Source organism: Euprymna scolopes, chromosome 8, assembly GCF_053919585.1.
Source record: "Euprymna scolopes isolate OS-2025 chromosome 8, ASM5391958v1, whole genome shotgun sequence".
NCBI classification, from domain to species: domain Eukaryota; kingdom Metazoa; phylum Mollusca; class Cephalopoda; order Sepiida; family Sepiolidae; genus Euprymna; species Euprymna scolopes.
Window position 1 is genome coordinate 2,763,525 of NC_136489.1, and position 22,691 is coordinate 2,786,215.

Here is a 22,691-nt window from a genome sequence, read left to right on the forward strand (position 1 = left end):
ATACCCACGTTAGTCAGCTGGAGTGACTAGACACCTCAGAAGGACAAAGCAACATCAACCTCCAAGTAAAACTGAGATACAACTGCGCCATACCACATATGCCATGCTCTCATTGAGTCAGGAGAACACTGGGAGGGAGGAAAAGAAATAAGTTGCCAACTAGGAATTATGACCACTTAAGCAAAATTGGGTTGACAAAACACCCATGGGACTAACGCAATGTTATAAACGCAATGTTAAGTTCATATTGTTTGAATTATTCTTGCTACAGGGTTGAACGATAAAATTGTTGCCCTAAAGAAAACAACACTACTCCTTGATTTTAAAACTTTTATTGAAAAAATCAATTCAGGTAACTTGATTATGTAGTAGAGCAGATATCTATTCAATGTAGCCACCTTCAGCCTCAATCACTGCCCCGATACAGGCCTGGAACTGAGAGCATGTCTTTTCCACAAGCACTGATGGGAGCTCAGTGAATATTTGGCAGATGGCAGTAATCAGGCTGGCTTTGATGGTGTGGGAGATCATGCTGATGATTTTCTCAATGTATAACCAAACAAAGTAGTTCAGTGGGTTCAAGTCGGAGGAGGAGGGAGGGTAGTGAGACAAATTTGTAGCACAAAGTCATAGCATTCCTTGTGAAGTCAAGCCTGGGTCTCTTTAGGATTGTGGGCCAGTGCTGAGTCCTGCTGGCACACTCAGGTTCTGTCAGCGGCCACATGATTGCACCAGAATATCACTACACTCTTCAGCACATCCAAATACATTTTATGTTGACTTTCAAGCTGACTTTGAAGATGTGACGTGGCATGATTTGGCCTTCATTTGAAACCAAAGACTATAAACATGGCTGAAAACTTTGTTTTCATCACTCTGGGCATATTCCTGTTATTCGTGGCAGTTCAGCGATGCATTTTGAGGGTGCTGGCAATGGTCCTGTTGTCATAACTTGGATTGGAAGAAAGCACGAGTTGTACACTGGTGCATCTCCAATCTCACTCCTTGAATATTTAATCAATCTCATTTTCAAGCCCACTAGTCTGCAACAGTTGGAAGCACTGGCAATATTGCTTCAATCAGTTTCAAAATAAAATGGCAGAAAATAGACACTTACCTGGTAGGTGAAACAGGGTGTTGAGGACATAACATCTATTATCATCAAGTTGGATAAATCTGTTGGGATAGTGTTCGATAACTTCATGGCTGAAAATTAAGTAAAATTCAATTGTAAAAACAGAAAAGAAGGTGACAGATAAAACATCAAGTCTAGAAAAAGCAAAACAAATCGATCAACTTGAAGAAGAGAATTTGTTTTAAAATGTTGTTGAGTGGCATCATGGCCATGATAAGTGGTGATAATGACTATTTCTGGAAAATGCTTCTCTGTATTTTTCTCTGTCAGATATTGTCCTCAAGTTGTTCGTTCCAGGCTCCATGGTTTTCTCCATAGAATTGATTATTTTTCACACGCTATTATTATTAATAATATTATTAATATTCTTAATAATATTACCATTAATAAAAATAACAAATACTAATGAATGATGATGATGATGATGATGAATGAAGGTATTTATTTCTCTCCCATCAATGAGAAATGTGACAAAAGGGTCGTAAAGCGGGATTGAAAAGTCAGCGCACTAGAGGAGGAGCACTCTGACCCTGCAAAAGAAGCCTAGCCAGCCCTGTTGACATTCTCTGGAAGAGGCATCTCAGGCTATAAGCAATAAACTAACTCCTTCCCACAAAAAGAAGGCAAAGCCTAGGAAGGTGAACTTCCTAGAAGTTCACAGGACAAGCACTACACAATAATCAACAGAGAACATTACAGGAATAGTCTAAACTGTTGATTTGAGGCAGAGGAAAAAAAATCCTTGATGAGGACAATACGAAAACAAAAAAAATCCTTGATGAAGCATAAACCTGAAAAATGTTGGAAGACCATACATGGTATAAACATGACAATACGAAAACCAAAAAAAAAAACAAGAAAAAAACATGTAATAAAAGAGAACATTACCTTTTTAAAAATGTGAATCCGTGTGAGCAGACCAATATGTTTCCATAGGCATCGACTTTCAGCAAGTTTCCATATAATTTATCAAACCACAAACCCCTAAAATGAAAATCATAAAAGTGTATAGAATTTATCTATCGATACGTTACTAAAACTCTGAGGATCTGTCATGCAAATTGAACGAAAGAAAACTATCTTTAACCAAAAAGATTTGTCTTATGTTTTGAAACTTGAGAATCTACAATGCACCTGTGTTTCTAATAGTTACACATGCTTCTGAGACTTGGACATTAAAAACAGAGGATGAACACAAGCGCTTTATTTGAGAATTACTTTCTGAGACTGATGGTGGTCAAAATCTGTCTGGATCATTCATTTATTTTTTTGCATAGTTGTCATAATCATAGAATGTTCTTTGTCCACTTTTTTTTCTTCTGCGAATATATTTGTTCGATGTTAAAGCCTTGAGTTTAAAAGTTTATATGTAAGTTTACACATTGACACTGAAAATAGTTACTCTTGTTGTAAACATTATGAAATGATTTTAAGTTAAAAACAAAACAATGTATTTTTTTTAAAATAAATAAAATATTTATATATTATTTTAATTGGAATTCATTTATTGAGATGAGTATTATTTATATTCATTTTTTTTTTTGCAGACTATTATTCTCATCCTTCTTAGATGTTGTTTCACAACGTTTCGGCCAACTATTCCTCTGGCCTTCATCAAGTGATAACCAAATCTTTTATGGTCGGGTCCGTACTGAATGGTATATATATTATGTTAATATATATACCATTCGGCACGGACCCGACCATAAAAGATCAGATAATAAATAAACGTGGATTTATAAGACCAAAAAATCCAACCTTGATTGCCCTTTGGGGCCCGTGGCACAGTTGATAGAGACGTTGAATCTCTACAGTTCCAGGTGAGAATTGTCTGAAGATAGCGGTTTCAATCCTACTTAAAGCTGGCCAGAGGCTTACTTGGCCAAAAAAACTTGATGAGATGACAACAACTACGGATGGTAGTAATTGCTGAGAATGCAGTTAAGAAATTCGGAGTTCTTATCCGTCGCGGTTACCACCTGAAGAAGGCCAGAGGAATAGTTGGCCAAAATGTCGTGAAACAATATCTAAGAAGGATGAGAATAATAGTCCGAAATAAAAAAAATAAATTAAAATATTGTTGTTTGGTTATGTGTACTGTATGTCAATACGATTTTTAAACCCCAACTGATTTTGTGCTGTTCTTTATTAATAAAATTCATGACCACCATTATTAAAAATGAGAACAAAAACGATAAGAGAAATGGATTATTGCTATGTGTCATCCATACAACAAAATTCCCAAGCAGAAAACAGTTTCTTTGAATGCAGCGTCCTAGACGTTGTATCAAAGTTTACAGTTACCCAAAAGGTGCTGAGTTCAATCCTGAATGAAGGCAGTGAAAAAGTAACATTAAAAACAGAGAATCAGCAACTATGTCCCAAAGCCTAGCTGGAGTCCAAACACGGTACCCCCATAATAATAATAAAGGGTTGGGTTCGAGACTCCTAACAAACGGTTCCCCAGTTCGATACAAAACACCTGACAAAGGCCGGAGGGCAAAACAGCCGAAACGTTGTGACAATAACAACCAAGATGAGGAAGTCAGTCCGACAATCTCAATCAATGATTTTGGGCTGTTCTTTATTAATAAAATTCATGACCACCATTATTAAAAGAGAAATGGATTATTGCTACGTGTCACCCATACAACAAAATGCAACGAACTCTGGAGGTTATGTCACTGAGGGAACATACAAATCCCGTTCATCCTCACCTGCTGAACGTATCCTACATCATCCTACATTGGGCCACTGTGGGACAAGGAGAAACAGATGGTATTTCTCAAGATACTGGCTAGAATAGTGGTGTGGACGCCGTGTCTGAATGAGAAATACGTGGTTTGATTTTTTGCAGATCAGGATCTGATCATACTCTTCAAACACCAATCGAAGATCAAGATCAGATGTGATAGAAAGCGATTAAACCCCATGGCTTTTGAAAGAAGACGGATTAAAGTAGCTTGTGTGTATGCAGAGGAGTCAAGTTTGAGTACATGTTCCCTGCTTGAATATGATGCACGCGGTTCTGTTGGATGCTGGACCATTTAAGGTAAGCCGCCTTCGTTTCTTAGCAGGGTTAGGAGGGCCTTACTAAAATTTGTTTGTATTCCCATCCACCCTGCACCAATGAAATTATTTTAATAAAAACGATTTATTTAAGTTCATATTTATTTAATAAATATAAAAAAATCGATTTGGGAATCTTAAATAGAACGAATCCTGGAGTGAATGTAGTATCATAGTGATTGAAGATTCTAGGAAAATGATAGGCATATGTAAGGTACAGTGACAAGGACAACCATAGATCCCCCACCCCAAGTTTGAATGATCTAATACCTAATTTATTTTTGTATTTTTCAGAAATAAATTTTTCAAAGATCGTCTCTGCAGTGCTACAAGCTCATTCCACAGTCCATGCTTGTATCCATTAGGCTAATTGCACACTTTTTTGCTATCTCTATCTTAAAATATACTTGAAATCGTAAGTTATCTCATAAGTTAGAATAACACTCAAGATAAGAATAGTAGTTTAAATAATCAAAATAATAAACTGCATAAAAGCCAGGTATATCTAAAATGGGAGTACTGCTGCCACATCTGGTCAGGAATTGCTTGACACTCCTCATTTGGCCTTGATATAGAGTTCAAAACCGGCTTTGAAACCTAGTAGGTGATGCTCTTTACCTTTCCTTACAACCTTTTTCCCATACAAGAGACGTTGTAAGACTGTTCTATCATTATTTATCGCTTGACTAAACTCCAATCTATGGTTCCCTCTTGCCAAACTTGCACAAAAAATATCGTCTATCTACAACCACTATAAACGATTTCCCCCACTTTCTTTATCATTTACAACATTAACAATTACTACACTACCACCTTACATTTATTAACCTTATCCTCGAGTGGCCTTCGAGCCTTGATAAGTGGTGACTCCCAAGTAAAAAAAATCACAAACTAAACAAATAAATTAACAAATCCCTAAAATGAATACAATTAAGTTAAAATTAGAACAGAATAAGTATAATATTTATTAACTAGCAGATAGCCCAGCATTGCCCGGTCATAAAATACACCTAAATATGATATTTTAATTTATGCAGATGTTATATTAATTGTTATAGAGCCAATGTTTTATTGATTACTGGCAGGGTACCCAGCATTGCCCGAGTGTTTATAGGTGTAAAAGAAAAAAACAAACAAACCCGAAGGTGGAAAAGAAAATTAAAGAAAAAACTAGGGAGACATACGAAGTGAAAAGCGTTGAAATTTACTGATGTTAATTAAAAACCTGACTTGCAAAAATTAACGTTGGTTGGAGACCAGTTCAGCTTTCCGCCATTTCATTTCCCCACGATGTTGAGGAAAACGAGCTCCCCACAAAAAGGGAGTGTCCAAATGAATAGCGATTGTCTGATATGAGGAGTTTTCCCAACATTGATCGAAGCTCATTGCTTTCTGGACGTCCTGGCACAAAAGGCTAGGTAGCTGCCTTCGCTCTCAATTTAGTTTCGCTTTCATACGAAATATATATATTATATATATGTGAGATGGCGTGAATTTAATAAAAGTCAATCAAAATAAATCTAGAGACGATGTCCCTTCGCAAATCATAGATATTATGATCTAGGAAGTATATAAAAAATTGTAAAGGATAGTAACCTCCTCCTCCGAGAAGCCTGGTTTTGTCTTTTTGTCTTCATAGATTATAGCGTAAACATATTAGTCTGTTATTTAATTCAAATTACTGACTAATATGTTTGGGATCTATTACATTGAGAAGAAAGTTTTTGTGGAATTTTTAATTTTGATTTCAAATGATGTATTTTCAAAGTTTCGTTATAATAACTTTACTTTATATATCATTTTAAAGAGCATTTGTTGCTCTATCTAATTGTTTAAATTACAATCGTTTTAAAACAATTTTGTCTTTTTTTCAGAACGTTTAATATAAGATAGAAAAAAAGCAAATTTATACAATTTTCTTATTTCAATTCAAGCTAGGCTGAAAAACTGTTGAAACAGCTCGCTATATCAATGAAACATTTGGCCTAGGAACCACTACTAAACCCAAACACAATTGTGGTTTCAGAAATTTTGTGGCACAACGGGTCTTAAAGATAATGAGCATAGTGGTCGGCCATTGGATGTTGACAATGACCGATTAAGAGTCTTCGTCGCAACCAATCCAACTGTTTGAGAACTTGCTTCTGAATTAGACATAATATATACTACAATTTCCAACCACTTGAGAGAGGATGGAAAAACTAAAAGACTTGATAAAGACTTGAACGACAACCCCAAAAAAGTGTCATCTTCCCTTCAGCACAACAAAAACAACGGGTTGCGACTTGTGATGAAAAGTGGCGATGCTCAGTGCAGTGGTTAGACAACGACGAAGCTCCACGACACTTCCCGAAGCCAGATTTGCAGCAAAAGAAGTTCATGCTGACTGTTTGGTGGTCTGCGACTAGTATCATCCATTATAGTTTTGTGAATGCAGGTGAAACAATTACAGCAGAAGAAATACTGTCAACAAATGGATGAAATTCATCAGAAACTTCGACAACAACACCCAGCATTAGTCAACAGAAAAGGTCAAATTCTCCTCCATGACAATGCCCGACTGCACGTCGCTAAGTCGATCCTGTAGAAGTTGAACAAATTGGACTATGAAACTCTAGACCTCTCACCTACCGACTTCCACTTTTTCATGCATCTCAACAACTTCCTATGTAAGAAATACTTCAAAAACATAAACGAGATAAAAAAACGCCTTCAACAACTTCATCACCACCAGAACACAAGACTTTTACGTTCCATGGCATAATTATATTGCATTGTCAAAAGTGTGTTCATTATGATGGTTCTTATTTCGATCAATAAATTTTTGTTTGAGCCGAAATATATTCATTTGAATTTAAGTTAAAAACCGCAAGAACATTATTAGATGTCCTGAGAAGTTCTGTCGCAAAACAGTCATTGATGCACACGCTATGTGTGCCGTGGCACTGTCCTGCTGGAACCACACATTTTCCATGCCCATCTCGTTCAATATTGGTAGGAAACACTCATCGATTAGGTTGACATAATGGTCAAATGTCACTGATACTGCCTGTTTGTTTTCTTAAAAAATCATGGGCCAAATATGCATACTCACGATAGTGGCCACTAAACAGTTACACGAAGTGCACGTAGATGACGTTGATGAAGTTCTCTGGTGTTTTCAACTTGATTGAGTGGAAGGATCGTCATGTGAAGTCCGGATAAATAGAAGTGTTTAGAATCTCTTTAAGATAATCAGTAGGAACTAATAGATAAAGAAATAGATAGTAGCAACTAGTAGATAAAGAAATAGATCCATATTTGAATAAATAAAATATATAAGACAAGCATTAATCTAGCTCTATGTATTCTTTTTAAAATGTATTACTTACATTACATATATCTATTATAATAAAATTGTATTCTTGCTTGTTCACAATTTGATTCATAAGCACACAAGTACACCGTTTTACAAATTATTTTTCATACTGAAAACGGATGTTTACACACTTCCGTTCCAGAATAATTTCAATATATACTATTTATTCAAAGGGAATCTACATTCAAGAACTAATCTCATTTGCATATTACATTAAAGAAAATCTATTTTAATAATTAACTCCATGTTATTAATTGTCTGTTCTAATAGAATAAATTTAATTGTTCTATTGAGAAATATTATTTAATGTTGATTCATTTTTAATGTAGTCATTTCCTGTTTAATTTTCATAGACAAAAATGGATGTTTTATGCTTTCATAAATCCAAAATGGTCCACTTTTAGAAAAACTGTACGAAGTTAGTATATTTGGTGTTTCTTAAATAGTATGTGACTAAACCCTCTGCTCGCCAATATGTTTTCAACCTGGCAATGTCGGGTGTACACAGCTAATTTACTATAAATTTATGTAATTTCAAAAAATGATAATTTTATTTAAATTACTTCCCTTGAAAATTAATAAACATAATATTTTAAGAAAGGTCTAAACATTAATCTATTATAAATGGTTTTAAAAAATAATTACGACAATTAGGGATACAAATAGCTGTATTTAGATTTTTGCTTTCTGCTATATATACATTTTTTTTTACGGTGTATTATTGATTTAAATCACAGTGGGTCAATTTGATGATAATATAAGAGTGAGAAATGAAAAAGAACTTTCAGATTTATTCATTTCGATAATTTCATGGAAAATTTGGCCAAAAATTAAGGAACCAATTTTGAGAACATTAGAAGAATAACAGAATAATGAACACGGAATGAAACATAAGCTAGTTCTAAAAAATATGATTTATAAAGATTGCGTTCACGAAACACGAGAAAATATTGAAATAGTATTGTGTTGATTTTATTATATACTAGTAGGCCATCTGGCGTTGCCAGGTCATAAAATATGCATAAATACTATATTTTAATTTATATAGAAACTGAGACATGTGCATGTGAGTATATTTTTTCTAGACAGTTTATTTTTTGTAAGTAAAAAAATATACTTGAACTAAGATCGAAATCAAAACCAAAAGACAGTGAGTCATGTATGATAACCATTAAGCCAGCTTGACAAAGTGTTTTCAAACCTATTTATTCTTTGAATAATGTGAACAATTCGCCCATGCACGGTCGTAAAACATTTGACAAATATAAAAATCTGATAACTTACAAGTACCAATTTTTCAATTTTGACCTCTTAGTAGCGCTTTTTGTTTTTTGGATGAAAACCGATTAAAAAATTTTCCATCTGTCTGAATACCCTATATATCAAATTTTAAGTCTGTAGATCAAAAATTCGTTGAGAATTGTCCTCACACACACAGATTTTCATTTATATATATAATATTACTAAATGAGGAATCATTTCCATTAAAATCCAGTAAGTATTATGCATCTAAAATTGAAAAATGTGCACATAAGTGTGTACGTTATGTGAAAAGCCTATATGGTCACAGAATTTGGCCTGATGTGTTTATGTAAAAACGAAACTCAAATTTTCTGATTCCCTACTTAATTAAATACAAATTAATACAACACACAAACAAATGACTCCTGCAAGTTTTGGAATTCTCAATAGTCACATGCAGAACAGAATGTTGGGTCTTAAAGAAAGTTGACAAGAGGAAAATTGCTGCTTTTGAATTGTGGTGTGAGCTGGGTGGACAAACATAAACAAAGACTGCTGGACAACATTAATGAGAGAAAATTGCGATTTTTGAGACATGTGGCCAGAACACACAGCCTAACAAAAGATCTGCTCTTTGGTACAACCCCTGGCAAAAGAGGATGTGGAAGACCAAAAGCAAGAATGTCAGACAACATGAAGGACATAGCAAATATTAGCATGGCTGAGTTGCTCAGAATGGTGCAGAATTAGAGTCAATGGTGACGATTTGTAAAGAGTGTCATGGCTGGTCAATAATGACCATTCCGTCAAAGAGAGAGAACGAAAAAACAGACTACTTTTAATGCCTAAACACACATTTTCTTGTGTCCTCCATCGCTGCGATTTTTAGAAATTACCAAAAATATTTATAATCCAAAGGTGATTATATTCTGAAGAATTACAAGAACAGAATTCAACAAAAAAAATTTACGCAATTTTATTGAGAGGGAAAGCTTCATCCTTCCGCCACAAATGGCATTTAATAGAAACAGATGTAAGTTGTTTCTTGTCAGATTGTTCAAGCATCAGAACAAGATAAGCAGTATTACATAATTAGTGACAGGATGTAAGATCTAAAATGATACTACCCTTTGAGAGAGAAAGAAGAAATGAAGGCCAATAAGCATCAATATCTTTGTTTTCCTCCACCATTCGAAATTCTTTACCTGCGATACTTCATTAAAAGCACTTTTTTCTACTTGCATCCAAAGACATGAAAAACATGAGAACGTTTTTTATATTCTCGTTTGTTTCAGCATCAAATAAAAAGCAAACAAAAGTGAACACGTTGCATGAAGTGTGATTATATGAATCAGTTGCGTTTTCCAAATAGAGCTAAAAAAGTTTCCATATAAAAAGGGATGATGCGGTGGAGGTTTACAACATTAAACCAAGTAGAGACGGCTGTATTCATCCACGTTGATTACATTTGTCCTTTCATCATCATAAGAATAAAAAGCTAATCAAAACAAATGAAACTGTTATAAGCTGGTCTACCTATTTCAGAAATAATGGACTAACCCATAGACTATAAACATAGTTAAAGATTTATGTTGTGAATTGTGGTAGTTATGGCCCTTGGAATCATGACGTGTACTTCTGTAACATACTTTTGCTAATACACGTTTTGTAAATTATACCACTGTGTTTGTGTGATTATTACCGGCCTGCAAGGTTACAATATAGGTGACAAGGGATTCGAAACTTACAACACGAACGTTGCAAAATATTTTGTTAGATCCATGGATCCAGCTCTATAGTATAAGCAGTTGATCCTTTTGTCATGCTTCTATTTGTATTAGGATTTTCATTACGAAATGCAAAGACTGAATAGACATATTTTTTAAATGCAACCAACAAGCTCGATTAGGAGTTTTCTTTGCAAAGAGTCCATCTGTTTTTTTTTTTTGTTGACGAAAACGTCTACAGAACCTTCCTACACAAATTGACACAGACATAAGAATGACCATTAAAAAAAAAATGGAAAAATTTCCAAAAAAACATGATTAAGCAAAAACACTTTGTGCTATTTAACAATATCTGCCTGAATGAAAACATGCTGCCTTAATACACAATCGTATCCTGGTAAAAGGGTGCTCAATATTATGAATAGAGCATTAATATAAAACAAAAACAGAATGATGAAACATTTGTTTTTGAATTTTGATGAATTAAAAACCAAAGATTTTCCGTATTCCATGAAGTCACAAAAATGTTTTTTCATAGGAGGAAATAACTAGCAAACTAAAATTAGTTAACGTAAAACTGAAAACCTTTGAAAATTGCAATGTTTGAAAAAGTGATTTAAAATTGTTGAATATTTCAAATGGAGTCGATGATTCCAAATAATTGTTCTATTTTTGATATAACATTAAAATAATAACAACTAAAACTTTGAATATATTTGAAAAAAAAAAACTCCAGGGGAAGAGTTTTCACGTAATTGTTTTATTTTTAATGTATGTGTGTATATATATATATATACAAAGAAACTGATTGGCTAACTAGCAAATTCAATACCATGTGCTTATACAAAAATGTGCGATAAACAAAACTCTTCACATAAATTGCCTCTGAGATGGGAATATATGCTGATGACACCACACTCTATAGCAGGCACGACAGGAAAACAAATGAACATATATCTAAAGTAATGGCAGAAACACTAGAGGATGACCTCCAATCAGTAGTGGAATGGGGACAAAAATGGATGGTCACGTTCAATGCCGCCAAGACAAAACTGGTTTCATTCAATAATTACAAGAAACCTTCTCTACCACCTATAGCAATGGCCAACGACTCTTTATCTGAGAGTACGTCTCTCAAGCTCCTTGGCCTAACGTTCACAGAAAACATGAGTTGGAACAATTACATCGAGGGCATTGCCAGGGCCGCTGCGAGGAAGGTGGGCTCTCTCTACCGTGCTAGAAAACTTCTAACACCCGAAAGTATCCTGTACCTCTATAAGGCCACTATTCGCCCATGTATGGAGTATTGCTGTCATATTTGGGCTGGTGCATCGGCTACTAGTCTCTCACTCCTTGACAGGGTTCAAAAGAGTCGTAAATCTGATAGGCCCTAAACTGGCATCTAAGCTTCAGCCTCTGTCCCATCGTCGAAACGTTGCATCCCTCTGCCTGTTCTACAAGTATTATAATGGTGAATGCTCTGAAGAACTGCAAGCACTTGTGCCCCCACGACGTGAACACCCTCGACAGACCCGACTAGCTGCAAAATCCCACCCCCACACTGTAGAGATCCCTAGATGTAAAAGATCTTTCTACTCCAGTAGTTTCTTCCCCAGAACTGCTAGACTTTGGAATTCCATTTCAGGTCACTGCTTCCCCAACTGTACTGACATGCATAAGTTCAAGTGCAACGTGAACCAACATCTCGCTGCCCTAATCCCTACATAGTACCCCAGTAGATGTTTCCCCTGATAGTAGCCCCCTACACCAAAGTGGCAATGTGCCTTGTTTGGGGTGAAAATGTAATAAAAAAAAAAAAAAAGCCTGAATTCTCACAAGGATGAAACGCAGAATATTCTGTTTGGCTTAATTGCTATATATATTTTCCTAACTTACTATATATACGTATATATTAATAATAACATCAAAATAATAGGCAACTTTGACTCAATATATTTGAAAAAACTCCAGGGAATCCAACCAAGTTTTCAAATTCAATGATCTCCCCCCCCCCCCCAATTTCAAGATTTCAGTTCGTGTTTTTTTAAAAATAAAGAAAAAAATTTCAACAAAAATTTATCTTTTTCTATTTCATTCTCTCCCAATTTTTATTTCACGCCCAAAGTTTTTTTTTTTTGCAAACGTTTTCGCATTGCGTTCAACTTGGGCAAATAAGTATCAAATATTTCTTTTCTATTTCGGTTGAAAGTTTTTGGCAAAAGTAAAACTATTTCAAATATGTATCTATTCCTTTCGACGCCCCCCCTCTCCCAACACTATAAAGTAGTTTTGCTGTTGGGTAGAGTTTCCCAAAGCAATTGTTAGTGAGCTTTTGGTTATCATTATGAAAAAATATTGAATGGCCTTCTGCCAAATTAGGCTGGTCTAAATGTTGAATGTTTTAGTATAAGTTCTGATGATGTAATGGCAACCGATGCAGGCTGCATGCTTGGTGTGTAAGGTTCGAATTTTTTCAAAGTTACTGGACATATTTCACAAAGGGATGTTGATAAAGTTTATTGAAAAAAAAATCAACAGAACAAGCATAACAAATGAACAGAAAAAATATGTTCTGATAGAAAACGAAAAAAGAATGAAAAAGCAAAAATAAAGAAAAAAAATGAAAAAACGAAAAAGAATAAAAAAGAATAAAAAAGAAAAACAAAAAAGAATGAAAAATAAAAACGAATGAAAACAAAAAAGAATGTAAAACAAAATGAAAAAACAAAAATGAATTAAAAAAGCAAAAAAGAATAAAAACTAAAAAAGAATGAACAACAAAAACTGAAAAAACAAACAAGAATAAAAAACAAAAGAGAAGGAAAAAACGAAAATATGAAAAATAAGAATGAAAAACCAGAAAGGACGAAAACGAATGAACAACAAAAAACGAATGAACAACAAAAAACGAATGAACAACAAAAAACGAATGAACAACAAAAAACGAATGAAAACAAAAAACGAATGAAAACAAAAAACGAATGAAAACAAAAAACGAATGAAAACTAAAAACGAATGAAAACTAAAAACGAATGAAAACTAAAAACGAATGAAAACTAAAAACGAATGAAAACTAAAAACGAATGAAAACTAAAAACGAATGAAAACTAAAAACGAATGAAAACTAAAAACGAATGAAAACTAAAAACGAATGAAAAACTAAAAACGAATGAAAAACTAAAAAAGAATGAAAACTAAAAAAGAATGAAAACTAAAAAAGAATGAAAACTAAAAAAGAATGAATATCAGAAAAGAATGAAAACTAAAAAAGAATGAAAACTAAAAAAGAATGAAAACTAAAAAAGAATGAATACTAAAAAAGAATGAATACTAAAAAAGAATGAATACTAAAAAAGAATGAATACTAAAAAAGAATGAATACTAAAAAAGAATGAATACTAAAAAAGAATGAAAACTAAAAAAGAATGAAAACTAAAAAAGAATGAAAACTAAAAAAGAATGAAAACTAAAAAAGAATGAAAAACTAAAAAAGAATGAAAAACTAAAAAAGAATGAAAACTAAAAAAGAATGAAAAACTAAAAAAGAATGAAAAACTAAAAAAGAATGAAAAACTAAAAAAGAATGAAAACAAAACAGAATGAATATCAGAAATGAATGAAAACTAAAAACGAATGAAAACTAAAAACGAATGAAAACTAAAAACGAATGAAAATCAGAAAAGAATGAAAACTAAAAAAGAATGAAAATCAGAAAAGAATGAAAACTAAAAAAGAATGAAAACTAAAAAAGAATGAAAACTAAAAAAGAATGAATATCAGAAAAGAATGAAAACTAAAAAAGAATGAAAACTAAAAAAGAATGAAAACTAAAAAAGAATGAAAATCAGAAAAGAATGAAAACTAAAAAAGAATGAAAACTAAAAAAGAATGAAAACTAAAAAAGAATGAAAACTAAAAAAGAATGAAAACTAAAAAAGAATGAAAATCAGAAAAGAATGAAAACCAAAAAAGAATGAAAACCAAAAAAGAATGAAAACTAAAAAAGAATGAAAATCAGAAAAGAATGAAAACTAAAAAAGAAGTAAAATCAGAAAAGAATGAAAACTAAAAAATGAAAACTAAAAAAGAATGAAAACTAAAAAAGAATAAAAACTAAAAAAGAATGAATATCAGAAAAGAATGAAAACTAAATAATGAAAACTAAAAAAGAATGAAAACTAAAAAAGAATGAATATCAGAAAAGAATGAAAACTAAAAAAGAATGAAAACTAGAAAAGAATGAAAACTAAAAAAAAATGAAAATCAGAAAAGAATGAAAACTAAAAAAGAATGAAAACTAAAAAAGAATGAATATCAGAAAAGAATGAAAACTAAAAAAGAATGAAAACTAAAAAAGAATGAAAACTAAAAAGGAATGAAAATCAGAAAAGAATGAAAACTAAAAAAGAATGAAAACTAAAAAAGAATGAAAACTAAAAAAGAATGAAAACTAAAAAAGAATGAAAACTAAACAAGAATGAAAAACTAAAAAAGAATGAAAACTAAAAAAGAATGAAAACTAAAAAAGAATGAAAACTAAAAAAGAATGCAAACTAAAAAAGAATGCAAACTAAAAAAGAATGAAAACTAAAAAAGAATGAATATCAGAAAAGAATGAAAACTAAAAAAGAATGTAAACTAAAAAAGAATGAAAACTAAAAAAGAATGAATATCAGAAAAGAATGAAAACTAAAAAAGAATGAAAACTAGAAAAGAATGAAAACTAAAAAAGAATGAAAACTAAAAAAGAATGAAAATCAGAAAAGAATGAAAACTAAAAAAGAATGAAAAACTAAAAAAGAATGAAAACTAAAAAAGAATGAAAACTAAAAAAGAATGAAAAACTAAAAAAGAATGAAAAACTAAAAAAGAATGAAAATCAGAAAAGAATGAAAACCAAAAAAGAATGAAAACCAAAAAAGAATGAAAACTAAAAAAGAATGAAAACTAAAAAAGAATGAAAACTAAAAAAGAATGAAAATCAGAAAAGAATGAAAACTAAAAAAGAATGAAAATCAGAAAAGAATGAAAACTAAAAAATGAAAACTAAAAAAGAATGAAAACTAAAAAAGAATGAAAACTAAAAAAGAATGAAAACTAAAAAAGAATGAAAACTAAAAAAGAATGAAAACTAAAAAAGAATGAAAACTAAAAAAGAATGAAAACTAAAAAAGAATGAAAAACTAAAAAAGAATGACAAACTAAAAAAGAATGAAAACAAAAAAGAATGAAAACTAAAAAAGAATGAAAACTAAAAAAGAATGAAAACTAAAAAAGAATGAATATCAGAAAAGAATGAAAACTAAAAAAGAATGAAAACTAAAAAAGAATGAAAACTAAAAAAGAATGAAAACTAAAAAAGAATGAAAACTAAAAAAGAATGAAAACTAAAAAAGAATGAAAACTAAAAAAGAATGAAAACTAAAAAAGAATGAAAACTAAAAAAGAACGAAAACTAAAAAAGAACGAAAACTAAAAAAGAACGAAAACTAAAAAAGAATGAAAATCAAAAAAGAATGAAAACAAAAAAGAATATACAAACAAAAATGAAAAACAAAAATAATAAAAAAATAATGAAGAAATACAAAATGAAAAATAAAAACAAAAAAAGAATGAAAAATAAAAAAAAAACAAAAACAAACAAAAAAACAAGTGCCAATGAGAAATCAATGTTAAGTGGCTGTTACGATAATGCAAATTCTTTTGCAAAGGTTAATTAGGGAGGTGGAGAATACTGAAAATCTTAGGAGACTTGTTGTCACTCAGACTCCAGGGAACACCATTAGTTGTACTCAAAGAGCAATCTTTGAAAATGGCTTGTGTGACTACTCCTAGTAAGTTGTTGTTGTTGTTGTTGTTGTTGTTGTTAATAATAATAACAATAATAATAATAATAATAATAATAATAATAATAATAATAATCAATGCTAAGTGAATTACCAAAAAATTGTAATTTTATTAAACAAAACATTCCATGAATTATGAGAAAAAGACGCAACTATTTTTTTCTTTCACACAAAAGACTTCTGCTTCAACTATTTTATTTAGTATCAAAGTTTATAACATTAAAAACAAAAAATGTAGGCCTTAACATTACCAAAAAATTTTTTTTTTAAAACACAGAAAAGAAGCTTAGGTGATTGCATTGGAGTCTGCCAAGACCAGTGCCAGGCGAAAACCTAGAATTGATACAAAAATGTTTCGTTTACGATACAGGATTTCTTGTTTTAGCATAAGTAAGTAACTTGCCTACATTTAATACTTTACAGAAATATGTAATGCTTGATTATATTTTGCATTTTTTTTTTTTACGATGGTTGAATCTGCCTTTAGAATTATAACAATTTACTACTTTATTGATTTCTTTATTTTTTTTAGAAAAAAAAAAAAATGCTTTTGGAGTTGTAGCATTAAAAGCATTACTTCGCCATTACTTTACAAAGCTAAGTGACAATCTTTATAACTATTGGGCAATCTCTAAGAATTGCACTCCCAAAACAAAGATAGTGGGAATGAATACAGTAGATGCAAATATGGAACAGAAGCCACGAAGCATGAAATGAAACACAAAACCATACAGAAACACCCAATTTCATTACTTCTTAACTACTTAATATATTATTTCAGAAAGATTTTATTCATAGAAATCTAATTTTTTATTTTTTTGTTGTCTTGTGATGACACAAGTGTTAAAACAAAAAATTATTTAAAGAAATGTAAAAATTAAGAATTGTCAAAAAAAAAAATTTCTTGAAACAAAATACCTCTATATAGTTTCGCACTTTGCACATAATCATATCGAATTTAGTTTTGGCGCAATACTTTTGGCATTCTAAGAAGAGTATGACCATAAAGATTTGAGTGGTTCTATTTATAACCATGAGTGACAAGAACAAACCAATCACTTTATAAAATATACTCAATCTCTTTGAATGCTGTCTGTCTTGACACAAGAAGATTATGTTCTGCTGATCGTGACTGGATTAATTCTTCATCTGCAAAAGCTTCTCTGACTGAATTTATGCTACCATTTTTTGGCTTGGGACATTTTTATACTAAATGGTTCTACACCCAACAGTTTTAAAAATGATTTCTTATATTTTCAATTCTACATTGCTTTTCAATCTAGAAATAAACGCGTTACTCCTACACACGTCACCAACATGCTCCCTATACAAAATCTAGACATTACTGTTTCCATCTGACAGAGATTGGCTATCACTGGCATTCGTCATTATAACTCGATAATAGATGAAAACAAAAAAAAGAGAAAATAACATTATACAAAATCTAAACATTATTACATTTAACACAAAGAAAAGAAAAAAAAATATTAGTAGGATAGAATATTTAGTTTATATTGTTTTGATTTTTTGTAAAAAAAACAAAACAAATTTTTTAGCATCGAATTAAAAAAAACAATTCTATGATGTTTTTCAATGTACAAATAATGAATCAGTTATCTTTACACAGGTCACTAGCATGCTCTCCACATAAAATGTAAACATTATTACCATCTTTTGACATTAGGAGAGGTCGACTATCACCAACATTCGTCGTTATAGCTCGACAATGAAGTAAAAAAACATAACAATGTGTCTTATTATCTTATTGAATAAAGTCGGAGTCAGCCAAAACATTTTATTTATATTGTTTTCATTTATTTACCAAAAATCTTTTAGCATCGGATTTGGTTTTCAAATGATTGCTTATATATTGTTATAAATATGATTGCTTATATATTGTTATAAATCTGAAAGAAAGGAAGATGACTTATTGTTAGAAAATAATTTATGTAAAAACGTGGTTGTGTTATTTTGGCAGACAAATTACCTGAAACAAGATTAATGGATGACCTGAAAGATGGAATGAATAATCAGAATAGCTGAGGAGAAGAACAATGTAAAAACGATCATCATGATAAACATTGTTGATTTTATCGTTATCATGATCGAAAGAACACCAATTGGATACTAATCTTATATTACGTGTGTCACACTTCACATCTATGATAGATCTCAAGTCACGTAGGAATTATTACAGATATTTATAATATCAGCAAAATTTGACCGTTACAAAATAGTAAACCTTTGGTTTACTTTCAGCAGCCTTGTAACTCTCACCACCATTATTTTGTCCTTTAGTCCTCACATTCCATAAGTGATTGTTGTGTAGTGGAGAACAAAATCGGAAACAACACATAACGGAAATATAACAGCGACGACGATAATGCAATTCTTGAAGATTTCATATTATTAATAGGATTTCACATTATTAATAAAATTTCATATTATTAATAGGACTTCACATTATTATTAGAATTTCATATTATTAATAGGATTTCACATTATTAATAGGATTTCACATTATTATTAGGATTTCACATTATTAATAGGATTTCACATTATTAATAGGATTTCATATTATTAATAGGATTTCATATTATTATTAGGATTTCATATTATTATTATGATTTCACATTATTATTAGGATTTCATATTATTAATAGGATTTCATATTATTAATAGGATTTCATATTATTATTAGGATTTCACATTATTAATAGGATTTCATATTATTAATAGGATTTCATATTATTAATAGGATTTCATATTATTATCAGTTAACAGATAAAGGGAGACAACTGTAAACTGCTTATATCACTGATAAATAAGGAGACAACTCTTCAATATTAAAAATCTAGTAATGTTGATAATTTCAAATAATATCTTGATATTTTGGAAGTAACATTCAAGTTTTCCAAAACAAACGTTTTTTCAGTTATTTGAACAATAAAAAAAAAAAAATTAAAAAATGGGTTGCTAATTGGAGTTCCACCATAAGTCTAGGTGGCAAACCCTCGTCCTAAGTGGTGAGTTCTGCATTGTGCTAGACAACCATAACCAGGAAAATAATTTAGTAATTCAACATTGTAGCTGGAAATGTTTTGAGTTAATATACTTCGTTGGGTCATGCCAGGACATGGGTAAGTTGTATAATAAAGACGTTTTTCTTTGTCATTGTATGCTATTCATATAATTGGGATTGTTAAAACTATTGTTCTCATCTTAGATACTGTTCTCACAACGTTTCAGTTGATGTAATCTCTGACCTTCTTCAGATGTATCTTGTTGAACTCCGGAGTCTTTCTGTCAAACTTAGGAATCTGCATGGAATTTCAAATAGAATTTTTTATTTAATCCACAGGTGTAACATGCTCTCGTTTTGTCAGCCATTCAATTCAAAATGGTATTTTGACGATTATTACAATATTACAATGACAGAGAGAAAAATATCTTTATTAAACAGTTTCAATCTCCAGAAGATCTGCAAAGACCCGTGGCATAGTGGATAAATTACTTGGTAAAATTCAGTTCTAAGTTACACTCTTCCATGCAAAATTCCATGAAGATTCCCAAGTTCGACAGAAAGATTCTAGAGTTTGACAAGATACACCTAAAGAAGGTTAGAGGCTTCATCAACCAAAACATTGTGAAAAATTTCACTCAAGATGATAACAGGAGTCCGAATACTTCAAATAATATGAACTATCAATCCTCATCTCCAAATTTTGTAACCATGATGGGTTCTATTCTGAATTTTTTTGTTTTTACTATTTGAGAGGAAAATATCAGAAACAAAGTGAGTATCTGTTATTTTAACTTAAAATTAGAGTTTATCAGCTACAATCATCGAATTGGATTTGAACTGAGCAAAGCCAATGGCAAAAGCTACGACGTGTTAGGATTAGATCAATCATGCACACCCTGCTCTGATTTTGAAACTGAACAATAATAAAAGTGAATGTAAAAAGATTACATATTTACCTGACAGGAAAGGATGGATCGTAATTAAACTCAGAAATTGCCGATGGATAACCAATGGAAATTAAGCGTTCTTTCAGAAGATCAAAAGAGAGTGATTCGTAGGCAGGAGAATTGTATTCTAAAGCGAGAGAGAGAAAAAAAATAAAGATTAATTTTCGTTTATGAAAATTATAGAAAAAAAAAAATTAGGAACAAAATTAGATACTTGTATAGACAACTATCTGTTGTGGAGACTCCCCCATGCACAAGATATGAACTCTTCCGAACTGATAGTTATGATTGTTGTCAGTGTACTTGCATACTTTCTGCCTTGGTGGTACTTACTCCGTCAGTTGCTCTATGTATATGCTGTCTTTTGTTTCAATATATTTTACCTTTTTTAACTCCGTGTCTGTGTTTTTCTGATTAACCCTTTTTTACATATTAGTATGTGTTAGATGGCTTTTAGAAACTGACTTACAAACTTAACTATCTCTGACCAGGTCTTTATTTGTCCCTCTTTATTTCAAATCCATCTTTATTATTTCCTCCTATGTTTTCACTGACCTTCCCCTGCCAACTGACCTACATCTACTAAACCAAGCACTCTCACTCATTCTTTCAATATGGCCAAACCTATTGGATGAACATTAGAATATCTTACACAAATTGCTATTGAATGAAAAATAGCGATTCCATTTAACACACATTTGTTTAAAAAAATATTTTGCAGGGATTTTGAAATGTTATTGGTAATAACATTCTTTTTGTATCATTTTGACGAGTGTCTTCTCATCTTGAATGTTATTTTCACAATGTTTTGGCCTATGTAACCTCCAACCTTCTTCAGATATCGAACTTGGAAATCTTTCTGTCAAACTCGGGAATATGCACTGAATTTTGAACAGAACCCACTATTTAATCTACAAATTTTGCATTTTTTTGTTTTTACAAAGAAGTCACCACTTATCAAGGCCCGAAGGCCACTCAAGGATAAGGGTTATTGAGTGTAAGGTAATCAATAGGAAACTATGGTAGTAATCGTAAATAGTGGAAATTTGGTAAATTGGATTACTTAAGGGGACGGCTCATCAAGAACTTGTTTATGTTGGACTTGAAGATAACCATATTGTAGTCAGTTTCTATCAAAAAACGCATCGAAGCACAGAAATTAGGAACCCGTGTCTCCTGGAAAATCTACAACAGTGTAGTAAATAATGGGCAATCAACAATTCCCCCACTATCCAACAATCATAAGGTTGTTTGCTCAGCTACGGAGAAGGCTAACATGCTTGCCAGTCAGTTCGCCTCCAACTCCACACTGGACCCTGCTAACCACCCCCTCCCTGACTTTCCTTTGCGGACAGACGCCACACTAGACAATCTGAAAATAGCATGCACCTGAGAAGGAGTTATCATAAAAAATCTTGACACTTCAAAAGCATGTGGACCTGTTCTCATCCCGGCTGTGCTATTAAAAAAATCCTCGTCCGGAGTAGCTCCAGTTCTCTCCAAACTTTACAACAAATGCCTTAATGAATCTTGCTCCCTGCCTTCTGGAAAACTGCTTCTGTAGGACCAGTTTTCAAGAATTTTGGCGAAAGAACTGACCCAGTAAATTATCGCCCCATTAGCCTCCTCCCACTTTTCGCCAAAATATCTGAGTCCATAATTAACTAAGCTCTAGTCCATCACCTTACAGATGCTAAACTTCTGACCGACCAACAATATGGATTTAGGCAAGCCCGTTCCACAGCAGACATCCTAATTTTAATCTCTGAGCATATAAACCATTGACTGAACAAAGCAGGCAAGGGTAGAGCAGTAGCTCTAGATATATCTAAGGCTTTTGACAGGGTATGGCATGAAGGTCTTCTCAGGAAAATCAGATCATACGGTATCACTGGAAGAATACTTAACATAATTAAATCCTTCTTAGATAAGAGAAAAATCCAGGTTGTCTTCGACGGTCGTACATCTAAACAATATGATATAAATGCGGGAGTGCCTCAGGGGTCTATCCTAGGACCTCTGTTGTTCCAAATATTCATAAATGACCTCCCTGACAAAATTGCTTGTGAGATGGATATATATATGCTGATGACACCACGCTCTATAACAGACATGACAGGAAAACAAATGAACATATATCTAAAGGAATGGCAGAAACACTAGAGGATGACCTCCAATCTGTAGTGGAATGGGGACAAAAATGGATGGTCACATTCAATGCTGCCAAGACTAAACTTGTTTCCTTCAATAACTACAAGAAACATGTTCACACAAAAACTGGCTTGGATTCTCTACTCACACAGATGCAGCGGGCAGCACAACACATAGTTTTGCTATATCTC

The 22,691-nt window shown here is 32.0% G+C and overlaps 1 protein-coding gene across 1 annotated transcript in view; it reads right to left on the reverse strand.

The window, feature by feature from the left end:
- LOC145283485 (cytosolic purine 5'-nucleotidase-like) overlaps window positions 1–22,691 on the reverse strand; it is a 363,668-nt gene that overhangs the window by 173,094 nt on the left and 167,883 nt on the right. The window contains exons 4-6 of the mRNA XM_080132307.1: window positions 20,359–20,476; window positions 2,024–2,119; window positions 1,118–1,206 (exon numbers count right to left, since the gene is read on the reverse strand). Coding sequence (XP_079988433.1) covers window positions 1,118–1,206; window positions 2,024–2,119; window positions 20,359–20,476 — 303 coding nt within the window. The remainder of the gene's footprint in view (window positions 1–1,117; window positions 1,207–2,023; window positions 2,120–20,358; window positions 20,477–22,691) is intronic.